General features: G+C 63.2%; 1 protein-coding gene across 3 annotated transcripts in view; it reads left to right on the top strand.

Moving 5' to 3' along the window:
* Nucleotides 1–12,072, top strand: part of RASA3 (RAS p21 protein activator 3) — a 91,519-nt gene that overhangs the window by 63,024 nt on the left and 16,423 nt on the right. For all 3 annotated transcript variants that reach the window (XM_082365873.1, XM_082365872.1, XM_082365874.1), the window contains exons 6-15: nucleotides 4,814–4,894; nucleotides 5,224–5,296; nucleotides 5,924–6,000; nucleotides 6,767–6,871; nucleotides 8,354–8,510; nucleotides 8,804–8,952; nucleotides 9,476–9,590; nucleotides 10,320–10,394; nucleotides 11,011–11,134; nucleotides 11,465–11,571. In XM_082365873.1, the coding sequence (XP_082221999.1) occupies nucleotides 4,814–4,894; nucleotides 5,224–5,296; nucleotides 5,924–6,000; nucleotides 6,767–6,871; nucleotides 8,354–8,510; nucleotides 8,804–8,952; nucleotides 9,476–9,590; nucleotides 10,320–10,394; nucleotides 11,011–11,134; nucleotides 11,465–11,571 (1,063 nt within the window). The remainder of the gene's footprint in view (nucleotides 1–4,813; nucleotides 4,895–5,223; nucleotides 5,297–5,923; nucleotides 6,001–6,766; nucleotides 6,872–8,353; nucleotides 8,511–8,803; nucleotides 8,953–9,475; nucleotides 9,591–10,319; nucleotides 10,395–11,010; nucleotides 11,135–11,464; nucleotides 11,572–12,072) is intronic.

Here is a 12,072-nt window from a genome sequence, read left to right as displayed (position 1 = left end):
AGATGTGCTGCAAGCAGCCGTGACCCCCAGGTTGTACAGCAGAGCCGTGACCCCCAGGTTGTGCAGCTGAGCCGTGACCCCCAGGTTGTACAGCTAAGCCGTGACCCCCAGGTTGTACAGCTGAGCCGTGATCCCCAGGTTGTACAGCTGAGCCGTGACCCCCAGGTTGTACAGCTGAGCCGTGACCCCCAGGTTGTGCAGCTGGTGAAGTGACCCCCAGGTTGTACAGCTGAGCCGTGACCCCCAGGTTGTACAGCAGAGCCGTGACCCCCAGGTTGTACAGCAGAGCCGTGACCCCCAGGTTGTGCAGCTGAGCCGTGACCCCCAGGTTGTGCAGCTGAGCCGTGACCCCCAGGTTGTGCAGCTGGTGAAGTGACCCCCATGTTGTACAGCTGAGCCGTGACCCCCAGGTTGTACAGCAGAGCCGTGACCCCCAGGTTATACAGCTGAGCCGTGACCCCCAGGTTGTACAGCAGAGCCGTGACCCCCAGGTTGTGCAGCTGATGAAGTGACCCCCAGGTTGTACAGCTGAGCCGTGACCCCCAGGTTATACAGCTGAGCCGTGACCCCCAGGTTGTACAGCAGAGCCGTGACCCCCAGGTTGTACAGCTGAGCCGTGACCCCCAGGTTGTACAGCAGAGCCGTGACCCCCAGGTTGTGCAGCTGAGCCGTGACCCCCAGGTTGTGCAGCTGAGCCGTGACCCCCAGGTTGTGCAGCTGGTGAAGTGACTCCCATGTTGTACAGCTGAGCCGTGACCCCCAGGTTGTACAGCAGAGCCGTGACCCCCAGGTTATACAGCTGAGCCGTGACCCCCAGGTTGTACAGCAGAGCCGTGACCCCCAGGTTGTGCAGCTGATGAAGTGACCCCCAGGTTGTACAGCTGAGCCGTGACCCCCAGGTTATACAGCTGAGCCGTGACCCCCAGGTTGTACAGCTGAGCCGTGACCCCCAGGTTGTGCAGCTGGTGAAGTGACCCCCAGGTTATACAGCTGAGCCGTGACCCCCAGGTTGTACAGCAGAGCCATGACCCCCAGGTTGTACAGCTGAGCCGTGACCCCCAGGTTGTGCAGCTGGTGAAGTGACCCCCAGGTTATACAGCTGAGCCGTGACCCCCAGGTTGTACAGCTGAGCCGTGACCCACAGGTTGTACAGCTGAGCCGTGACCCCCAGGTTGTACAGCTGAACCGTGACCCCCAGGTTGTGCAGCTGGTGAAGTGACCCCCAGGTTATACAGCTGAGCCGTGACCCCCAGGTTGTACAGCTGAGCCGTGACCCCCAGGTTGTACAGCTGAGCCGTGACCCACAGGTTGTACAGCTGAGCCGTGACCCCCAGGTTGTACAGCTGAACCGTGACCCCCAGGTTGTGCAGCTGGTGAAGTGACCCCCAGGTTATACAGCTGAGCCGTGACCCCCAGGTTGTACAGCAGAGCCATGACCCCCAGGTTGTACAGCTGAGCCGTGACCCCCAGGTTGTGCAGCTGGTGAAGTGACCCCCAGGTTATACAGCTGAGCCGTGACCCCCAGGTTGTACAGCTGAGCCGTGACCCACAGGTTGTACAGCTGAGCCGTGACCCCCAGGTTGTACAGCTGAACCGTGACCCCCAGGTTGTGCAGCTGGTGAAGTGACCCCCAGGTTATACAGCTGAGCCGTGACCCCCAGGTTGTACAGCTGAGCCGTGACCCCCAGGTTGTACAGCTGAACCGTGACCCCCAGGTTGTGCAGCTGGTGAAGTGACCCCCAGGTTGTACAGCTGAGCCGTGACCCCCAGGTTGTACAGCTGAGCCATGACCCCCCAGGTTGTACAGCTGAGCCGTGACCCACAGGTTGTACAGCTGAGCCGTGACCCCCAGGTTGTACAGCAGAGCCGTGACCCCCAGGTTGTACAGCTGAGCCGTGACCCCCAGGTTGTACAGCTGAGCCGTGACCCCCAGGTTGCACAGCTGGTGAAGTGACCCCCAGGTTATACAGCTGAGCCGTGACCCCCAGGTTATACAGCTGAGCCGTGACCCCCAGGTTATACAGCTGAGCCGTGACCCCCAGGTTATACAGCTGAGCCGTGACCCCCAGGTTGTACAGCTGAGCTGTGACCCCCCAGGTTGTGCAGCTGGTGAAGTGACGTCTGAGGGAGGGGGGTGCGATGTGCCCATGACACCTGTTTTCCTGTTGTGCGTTTTGCATCCAGGTGTCAGCGTGTCAGTTTTTCTTTTTCTCCGGGACGTGTAACTGCAACTGGGGCCAGTCAGCGTGTTGGTTAGCGCCTTCCTCACGGTGCTCTGTAAGGAGTGGGAGTGACATTGACGGGCAGCTGCTGCCCTGTGTCTGGCAGCGCTTCTCCGAGACGCCAGCTGCAGGAGGGACTGCTCCCCCGTCTGAGCTGTTGCCGGGAAAACCGTTATCTCTGCGGATCCAAAATGCACCGCCGTCCCAACCTTCCCGATCAACAGCTGAATGTGATAAAAATGCGTTTGTCTTGAGCTCTGGGCTTTGGCACAGGGAGGGGGCGAGTGAGCCCCTTCTCATGCTTCCAGCCCCAGAGGCAGCAGCCCCCCGACTGAGGGAGGGTCGCCCTTGTCCTGAGACCTCCTCCCACCCCCCCGCCCGACGGGTCGCCCTGTGTGTTCCTCCCATGAGTGACCCACCCGCTGTCCCTGTGGCTGCCAGGCCCCCGAGCCCCCGGGGGCTTCTCGGGGTGTCAGCCCCTTGCACAAGCTCTTGGCTGGCTCAGGGTTCTGTGCCTGTCCCTGGAAATGTGCCTGAAGATACTTGTTTAGTGACGAGTTAGTTCACAGAGGGAGGAAGATGACCCAAGACCAGGTTAGTAGCAGGGAGAGAAGTGCAGAAATTCCAGAAAGAAGAGTGGAAAGAGAAAGAGTTGCAAAGATTCACTCCAGTCCCTGAAGGCCAGCCTGTCTAGCGGGACAGAGCAAAGTGGTGGAGAAATGGAGAGAGAAGGGGCCACACGCTCCAGGGAGCAGGAACGGAGGAGGCGGGCCCTCGCCCCGTGAGAAGAGTTCCAGTAAAGCGTCGGGACCACCAGGCTCCCGAGAGGGGCAGAAGCCGCCCAGGCCACCTGGCGTGCAGGAGTGAGCGAGGAAGCAGGGCACTCAGACCCGCAGCATCCGAGTATGGGGTTAGGGCTCTGCTTCCAGCCAGGATGGGACAGGGGGACTCACCCCTCTCCCGCCACAAAGGACTAAGGAGCTGACGCCGTGTGAGCCAGCGTGCAGATGGAGGGCGATCGGCCCCCAAGTGGGGAAACAGACAAGGTCACCGCAGGCCAGCTTTCGTCCTGGAGGTGCGTCGGCGACACGGCCAGCGAGGCGTCCCCAGCAGAGCCCAAGGCGGGTGAGGCGACAGATGGGAGCTGGGGCATCAAGGCCACGGTGGGCACGGTCTGCAGGGGAGGGGACTTCGTGGCACTCCCCAGACCTGCGAGAACGGGCAAGGTGGGGTCCCTCAGGGCCGGGCAGGCGAGGGGGCAAAGGGGCGACGGGGCCATAGAGCTGGGGGTCATTCGAGTTTCCACCAGCCCAGTGGAGAGCCTGCGCTCACTCCGACCCTCAGCACGGACTCCAGGGGCCACACCGGGCGGTGGGGCCGCACTGTCCCCGAACAAGGCTGCTGGCACCTCCCAGACAGAGCCGCAGACGAGAATTGCTCTCCAAACAAGAGACCCCAACCACTGACAGCGCGGATGAGCCCAGAATCTGGGCACCAGCGACGTGAAGTTCACAGTGTCCAGCATCCAGCCAGAAGCAGGAGCAGGAGCTGTCCAGCGACAGCCCAGGGTGACAGCCCAGGGTGACAGGCGAAGGAGTGACGAGGGCGGTCCAAGAGCGGGAGTGACTGCGGTCCAGAACCCAAAGGAAGCCAGGCGCCGGGGCGGTTGGCAGAGTGAAGCCTGAGACGGGGTCTCCCGGCCCGAGAGGTGCATTGCAGGCAACGCCCGGCCTAGGGCTCTAAGCCCCTGGAGTGCCGGGCCCTCAGGTCCCCGCCGATAACACAGACTTCGCCACAGTTCCTACCTGGCAGACCGGGCCGGGCGGATCTCTCTCGAGCTCCTAGGAAGGGAGGGCAGGGGCTTCGCTCAGGGAAATCTCCACTGTGGACGAAGAATGTCAGCTGCCGTACCAGTAAACAAAGGGTGTTGCGGCCCCCAAGCCTGCAGCCACTGCAGCTGCCTCCACGGTGCCCCTGCGGGGACTCCGGATGGGAAAGCACAGGACGCCGGCCCCAGAGAGCTGAGGTGCACATCAAAGGAACGATTTCAGTGAGCCCAGACTCCCGTACCTTCCCACACATAGAGAAGCGCTACATTCCTTAACTGGAGATGTCTGGTTTGCTTTCATTAACAGTAATCTTTTGATGTTCCGCCTACCTGGTCTTTGTTGCAGAAACTCCTCTATATCCTGCCTGCCCCCCGACCTCTTCAGAGGAGCCCCTCCGAGCCTTCTGAGAGGCTGCGTCCCGGGCTTGAGTCCTCAGAAAGTACACCAAATAAAACAATTCTCAACATTATTTGTTGTGCGTTTTTTTGCAGTCGACACCAGCAACGTGTCCTCCGCAGCCGGGCTGCTTTTCCCTTTTCCCTGGATGCACACACACCTTCTCCTGCCTCCAGATGTCTCCTGACTGCTGACCAGCGCGTCCATCTCTGTTTATTAGACGGGAGCCCCCGGGAAGCACTTTGCAGGGCCTCGGAGCTCTTGGCCTGAGCTGTGGAGACAGCTGCCCTCCCGGACCCCAGGGTGGCCTTGAGAGATGGCCCGCTGGCCTCGGGTCCCCTCCTGACCTCCCACTTCTTTCCTCAGCATCCTCGAGTGCCAGGGCCTCCCCATCGTGAACGGGCAGTGTGACCCCTACGCCACGGTGACCCTGGCGGGGCCGTGCAGGCAAGTACAGCCTCGGCTGGGAGGGGGGCGAGGTCGGATTCCCCACTCAGGAAAGCAGGTGAGCCAGACGAGGGTGTGCAATTTTAACTTCCTTTTGTTTCCTGTATTGCCCTAGAGTTGCTTTGTAAAAAAGAGAGCCTTTCTGATGTTCACGTTGGGTATCTTTGGCTCAGTAAAGGGCCCTGATTTGCATACCGTCTGGGGTTGGAGACAAACAGACAGGCCCGTAGGCCGTGGTGACGCGCCTGCTGGGTGGCCCAGCCTCAGCCAAGAGATTCGGCATCAACAGTGCTTGTTTTCCATCCTGATCCTTCCCCCCTCGATTACAGGTCGGAAGCAAAGAAGACAAAAGTGAAAAAGAAGACCAACAACCCCCAGTTTGACGAAGTGTTTTACTTTGAGGTTGGTGTTTCAGTGGCACAAATGCAGTTGAAACGCACACCCCAGGGTCTTTGGCAAAAAGACCCTCAGTCACTTACTTCTGAGAGTTCTGGGGTGCTGTCCCCCCACGTGAAGACCCCCTCCTGCCCTGCAGCTCGAATTCCTAGGAACCGTCCTTCCTTCCCTGGGCAGAAAGGCTGTTTGTTGCTTCCAGCATGACCCGGTTTTGAGTTGAATGCTGACAAATTAATACTTTCCAAATTATCAAGACATTGATGTTTTTTGGTTTGGTTTGGTTGGTTTGGGGTTTCTTGGTTTTTGCCTGCTACACCCAGTCTTCCCTGAGCAGTGGAGGGAGGCTTGTCTCACCGGAAGTAGTGAGGGTCTTGAGGCAGAAGAGGAAGTGCATTCAGATGAGAGCCCCCGGCTGCCCCTCAGAATGTGAACCACCAGCAGGACGGCGGCGTGGGGGCCGAGGCCGGAGCAGAACCGCCAGCCGCCGGCTCCGCGGCCGCGGCCCCGGTGACGCGCAGGTGGCCGTTCTTCCCCCGCAAGGGCCGGCCCAGATGAGCACAAGGGGGCCTTGCTCCCAGGGAGAGCGGGCAGCCAGGGGCAGCAGAGGCCTGACGGTCTCCCTCCGTCCCCCAGGTGACCAGGCCCTGCAGCTACAACCGCAAGTCCCACTTCGACTTCGAGGACGAGGACGTGGACAAGCTGGAAATCCGGTGAGCGGGAGGCGCTCGGGGTCGAGATTCCGGCTCGGCGGGGCGGCCTGCTTGCCTCTCTCCTGCTTGCTTTTTGCTTTGTCTTTAAACATTGGGGAATGGACAGAAAGGAACTTCAGTTTTCTGGGTTATTTTAACGTGAGGATGTTGGGTGGTGGCGAAAGGGCAAAGGTGGTGTGTGTTCGCCTTGCAGTGTCTTCCGGGCTGAAGGGCGACGGCTCCGAGCCCCTCTGCGTGTGCAAGGCCCGGCCTGGCTCGCGGTCCCGCTGCTTCGGGGGCCTCGCTGTGCCGGGTCGCAGCGTCCGCTGGGGGACTCGCCAGCCCTCTTGCCACGCCGGCCGCAGCACCGCCCCCATGTCAGGGGACAGATCATAAGCCTGAGGCTGGGGTGACCGCGTTAGGTCTGATGGGCCCTGCTCACGAGAACCGTAGGGATTCTCCAGATTTGACATCACTTGAAATCTGCTTTCCTGTGGGTCAGGGTTTCCCGAGGCGCCTGAGGTTCGGAAGCTCAGAGGGGGCAGAATCAGGTCCCTCCCGCGAGCCCGGCCTCGAGCAGTGACAGGCCGTGGGGGTGGGGCTCCAGGCAGGCGGGCTTGTCCCTCCAAGGGCCTGAACTGCTCCACCTCACGCTCCAGCCGTGCTCAGTGTGGCCTTCAGGCCCCGTCCCGTCCTGCCCCGGGTTCTCTGGGGAGAGCTCGGGGGCGCCGGGACCCCGCCCCTCCTTGCCGCCCGGTAAGAGGCCTGCACAACTGCTGTTTTCCAGGGTGGACCTCTGGAACGCCAGCAACCTGAAGTTTGGGGACGAGTTTCTGGGGGAGCTGAGGGTCCCGCTCAAGGTGCTGCGGCAGTCCAGCCCCCACGAGGCCTGGTGAGGGCACCCAGGGCCCCGCAGTGGCCTCCGCACGGAAGGGGGCCGTGCCAGCCATGCCCCGCCGCACTCAAAACCCTCGCGTGTCCCGGAGACCAGCGTCCTGCGCCCCATCTCCCTCTCTCATCTCCAGGGCACCCGGTTCCCTTTCACCAGGGCTTCCAGGTCACATCACGTGACAGGGAGCAGATGCCAGTCTCGGCCGCTCCGGCCCCAGACTGGCTTCACTCCCCACGTCCCCGCAACAGACGCTTGGGCGGGGGCAGGTGCACGCACCCCACGCCACACACCAGAGCCCTGCATGCCTGCAGACCCGGGTGGGTAAAATTTGGTTGTGCCCTGGGGAAACTGGAATTCCTGATTCAGTGCCCCAGGCGATCCTGCTCAGCCAGCAGCCCGGCCTCGTGACGGGGCTGTGACGGGCAGCCCCCGGTGGCCAGTGCCTCAGCCCACGGCGCGCCGCCCGGCACGTGCGCTCAGAGCAGCCGGGTGCCTGCAAGGCCGCCGGCTGTGCCGGGAGAGGGAGAGTGTCCGTCAGGAGCACCGCTGGGTGCCCGTGTGCCCGGGGCCGCCCGCCCTGCAGCACAAGCCCCCCCCCACAGCGTGCACTTATGAGGGTGATTCCACCCGGGCTCTGCTCAGTGCTGGCCGCTGTCGGGTGTCAGTGTTCAGGGGTAAATTATTTTACTGCAGTTTCCTAAACTGCTCGCGACCCCTTCCCCTGTCCTACCTGTTGCTCCCACCCTCCCGCTTCCCCACCCCAGCGTCTGAGTCTGTGGCTCTGTGTGATCAGCGCGAAGTACACAACTGTGGGGGATGCCCGTGCAGGCGCTGCGGGGGGTATCAGATGGGGGACCCCCAGGTGCCCGGACCCTGCGGGGGTGTCAGGTGGACGACCCCCCAAGTGCATGGACCCTACGGGGGTATCAGATGAGGGACCCCCCAGGTGCCCGGACCCTGCGGGGGTGTCAGGTGGACGACCCCCCAGGTGCATGGACCCTATGGGGGGTATCAGATGGGGGACCCCCCAGGTGCCCGGACCCTGCGGGAGGTATCAGATGGGGGACCCCCCAGGTGCCCAGACCCTGCGGGGGGTATCAGATGGGGGACCCCCCAGGTGCCCAGACCCTGCGGGGGGTATCAGATGGGGGACCCCCCCAGGTGCCCGGACCCTGCGGGGGTGTCAGGTGGACGACCCCCCAGGTGCATGGACCCTACGGGGGGTATCAGATGGGGGACCCCCCAGGTGCCCGGACCCTGCGGGGGTGTCAGATGGGGGATCCCCCAGGTGCCCAGACCCTGCAGGGGTGTCAGGTGGGGACCACTGAGGCAGAGGGACCTAAGTGGGGTGTCCTGCAGAATCTCCCGAGTCCCCTTGCCTCAGACCCCAACACAGCTTGTGACGGGAGGACCACCCAAGCGGGGTCCCCAGGGGAGCTGCTGCCTCATACTGCCTCGTTTGGTCCGTGTGTCCTGCACCAGGTACTTCCTTCAGCCCCGGGACAACGGCAGTAAGAGCCTGAAGCCGGAAGATCTGGGGTCCCTGCGCTTGAATGTGGTTTACACGGAAGACCACGTCTTCTCCTCTGACTACTACAGCCCCCTGCGGGACCTGCTTCTGCGGTCAGCGGACGTGGAGGTACCTGCGTGGCCCGCGCACCGTGGCCCCCCCTTGGGCCTGCCGTGTGTTCGGGACCGTCTGGGTCTCCCTCTGCTGGGGATGGGAGCCCTCACGCCCCCCGCAGCGAGAGCCACAGGACCTGGCGCCGCCCACGCCTGGCGCTCTGTCTGACTGTGACCCCAGGGTCGTGGCCCTCTGTTCACTGGCCCCGGTGCTGTGTGTGGGTGGGGGGGGAGGCGCAGACCCGCCGGGCGCACGCCGAGCAGGGGTCTGGGCCTGGGGCTCGCCTCCTTCACGCCCTGTCTCCCCAGCCCGTCTCGGCGTCCGCGGCCCACATCCTGGGCGAGGTCTGCAGGGAGAAGCAGGAGGCGGCCGTCCCGCTGGTGCGGCTCTTCCTGCACTACGGCCGGGTGGTGCCCTTCATCAGTGCCATCGCCAGCGCCGAGGTCCGGAGGACCCAGTGAGTGCCGAGCGCGCCCCGAGACCCTCCGGGGGTCCGGCCTGGTGAGGGGCTGGACGGGGGTCCGGGCGGCCAGAGGAAGCCACACGGGTCAGGGTTCCTTCAGAGACACACTTGCTCTTTTAAAAATGCGCCTTTTCTCCTGGGAACGGGGAGGCACGTGGCACGGAGGGGTGAGCCGGGCACCGGGTGCCTCGGGGGCGGCTCCATTCCTGAGGCTGGGGCCGCGGCCCTTCTGGGGAGGTGGGCTCTGCTGGGAGTGGCTCCCTGGGACCGTTGGCTCAGAAAGATCCAGAGCATGCCCTGCTGGAGGTGTCGTGAGGTGGGGCTTTGCCTCCCGTGCTGACCCCAGGCCCTGAGGAGGCGAGGGGGCGCGTGGCCGCTGCGCCCTGGGGACCCGGCGGTGGCCGCGGTGGGTTTGTTACACGGCAGGCAGGCCCAGGGCTCAGGCCCCCGCTGCGAGGCGTCGGTCAGGTGGCCTCCCTGCCCCCTGGATGCCTCCCTATCCGACACTGTTTTCCAGGGATCCCAATACCATCTTCCGGGGAAACTCGCTAACGTCCAAGTGCATTGACGAGACAATGAAGTTGGCGGGGATGCACTACCTGCACGTCACCCTGAAGCCCACCATAGAGGAGGTGAGGGGGCGCTGCTGGCGGGCCAGAGAGTCCCGAGGGAAGGGCAGGCGACACAGAGCCCGCAGCCCTGGGCCCCGCCTAAGCCCAGAGCTGTGGGCGTCACAGGGGACACGCACTGCGTGTCCTCAAGCTGTCCACGTCAGCTTCTCCCCGGCTTCCCGAGGGGACCTTCTGAGCATCCCAGAATCTTCCTTGTTTTCTCAAATTAGAAAAATACTTAAGCAAGTCCATCATTCCGCTAAGACAGAATGACACACAAGAGAAAAGCTGGTTCTTCGAGGACGCCTCCTTCCCCGAATCCGCGAGGGCGGAGAGACAGCCCTGCTGCTGTTTCCCCCCCACCCCAAACCCCTGCCCCGGGTCAGACACCCTGGGAGGAGTGACCCTCCATCTCTTACTGACCCCTTCCTGGGAGGGGCTGTTTCCCCCAGAACAGTTTCACCAAAAAACAGGTCCTTTGCGGTCCTTGCGGACCTTTGAGGGAATTGAGAATAGATTCTGGTTTGATCTGTGAGCCAAACCCTGAGAGCACTTTGAGGTAAAACGCTAATAAACTGGTGAAGCCTCATCCCGTGTCAGCCGCCGCGCTGCAGTCTCGAGAAGGACCGCCCCTCCTAGGCCGGGCCTCACGCTGCCCCTCCTGGACCAGGCCCGCCTCGCCCGCCGTGACCCCGCCCACCTGGGCTCCGGCCCGGCTCACGCACTGCGTGTCCTCAACGCTCTCCGCAGATTTGCCAGAGTCACAAGTCCTGTGAGATCGACCCCGTGAGGCTGAAGGACGGTGAGAGCCTGGAGAGCAACACGGTGAGGCCCGGCTCGCCCTCCGGCGCCTTGGACGCTGCGACCCCCGGGATGGTGGGCGGTGGCGGGCGCCTGAGCTGCAGCGGCGTCGGGGGAGCACCCCCCGGCGCCAGCCACCACCTCCCCTGCTCTGCGCCCGGCCTGCGCCTCCCGCCACCCATAACCGGGACCCTCCCATGGGTTGGGGGCGTCTCCCTCAGCTCAGCAAACACAGGTCCCCAACCTGGGCCACCTCTGGCTGCTCCCGGAGCTCTGCCCCAATTTTTAAAACAGCTGAGTCCCTGTTTTCATCTTTCCGTGTGGTTTCTTCACGCGAATCTCACCAAGTCTTTGCCTCTGAAGAGCAGAGACCGGTCCTGGCATTCGGGAGGTCACATCGCTGCGGGCGCTGCCTCTAGGCTGTCAGTCGATGTGGGGGACACAGCGTGCTCCCTCCACCCGCGTCCCTGGTTGGTTGCATGGGTCACTGTGGTTGCAACGCGCTGCTCCTGACCCGCGACGGGAAGTCTGTCTTTGCTGCTCTGGGGCCCCAGCCCCGCCCTCGCCCCTCCTGGCGGCCGTGGGGTACGGCCGCCCAGGGGAGTCGGGAGCAGACGGCACTGAGCCCCCCCCTTTGCAGGAGAACCTGCGGCAGTACGTGGACCGCGTCTTCAGCGTCATCACCAAGTCGGGGGTGAGCTGCCCCACCGTCATGTGTGACATCTTCTTCTCCCTGCGAGAAGCGGCCGCCAAGCGCTTCCAAGGTGAGTGCTCGTGGCGCTCACGCCGTGGGGACGCCCACACCCCTCACTGGACGGAGGCCTCCAGGCGGAGGACGGATGTTCAGGGCCCTGTAACGAGGGTTCTGACCCCGTAGCCAGTGGGCGGGGTCAGGCACCAGCATGGGGGCTGCGCGGCGGGCAGGGCCCCCGGCTCCTGTCTGCACTCGCCCCTGTGTGAGTTGGGCCCCAGCCCCACCCGGAGGCCACAGCCGAGCTTTGTCCCAGTGGTTCCCAGTTCCTTCCTGGCCCCCGGTTATTCCCTGCGGCTCCAGAAGCCCGGGTGAGTCAGCTGTCTCTGTGTCCTGGCCACAGATGACCTGGACGTGAGGTACACGGCCGTGAGCAGCTTCATCTTCCTGAGGTTCTTCGCTCCAGCCATCCTGTCTCCCAACCTCTTCCAGCTCACGCCCCACCACACGGTAAGTGAGCATCTGTCCTGTAAACTAGTCAGCCAGACCTCCTGACCCTCCGGCCCCCTGGACCAGCAGGTGGCCCGGGCCGTTCCCGCGAGCCGAGCCGGGGAGGTGCAGAGGTAGCCCCAGGTGGTGACTGGGTTGTGAACGTGCCACATGCCCTTAAGTCTTTGTCTCAGGAAGGTTTCAAGACTTTTTAATCAAAGTTGTGTTGTTAAAACCGCTGGATGGTGTGACCAGGGCTTCCTCTGTGGGCTTTTGTTATGACGTTACCCACACCCACACACAGGAAGAGGGAGCATGGATATTCAGTCATCATTCAGGCCACGTGGTCAGCAGATGATTTTTGAGCTCCCACCGTGAGCAAGGCCCGAGGCCCGAGCCCTTGCAGAGAGAGTGCCAGGGGGCCACAGTGCTGGGCGGAAAGCCCAGGGTGATGGGCCCATTCCTGGTTTTGCTGGTTTTAAATTAAGCCTGCGAACCGTGTGGAGGGTGAGAGGCCCCCAG

The sequence above is a fragment of the Balaenoptera borealis genome, assembly GCF_965194805.1.
Source record: "Balaenoptera borealis genome assembly, chromosome: 18".
Classification (NCBI taxonomy): domain Eukaryota; kingdom Metazoa; phylum Chordata; class Mammalia; order Artiodactyla; family Balaenopteridae; genus Balaenoptera; species Balaenoptera borealis.
The sequence above is the reverse complement of the archived record's forward strand: the minus strand, read 5'-3'. Positions and strand labels throughout refer to the sequence as shown.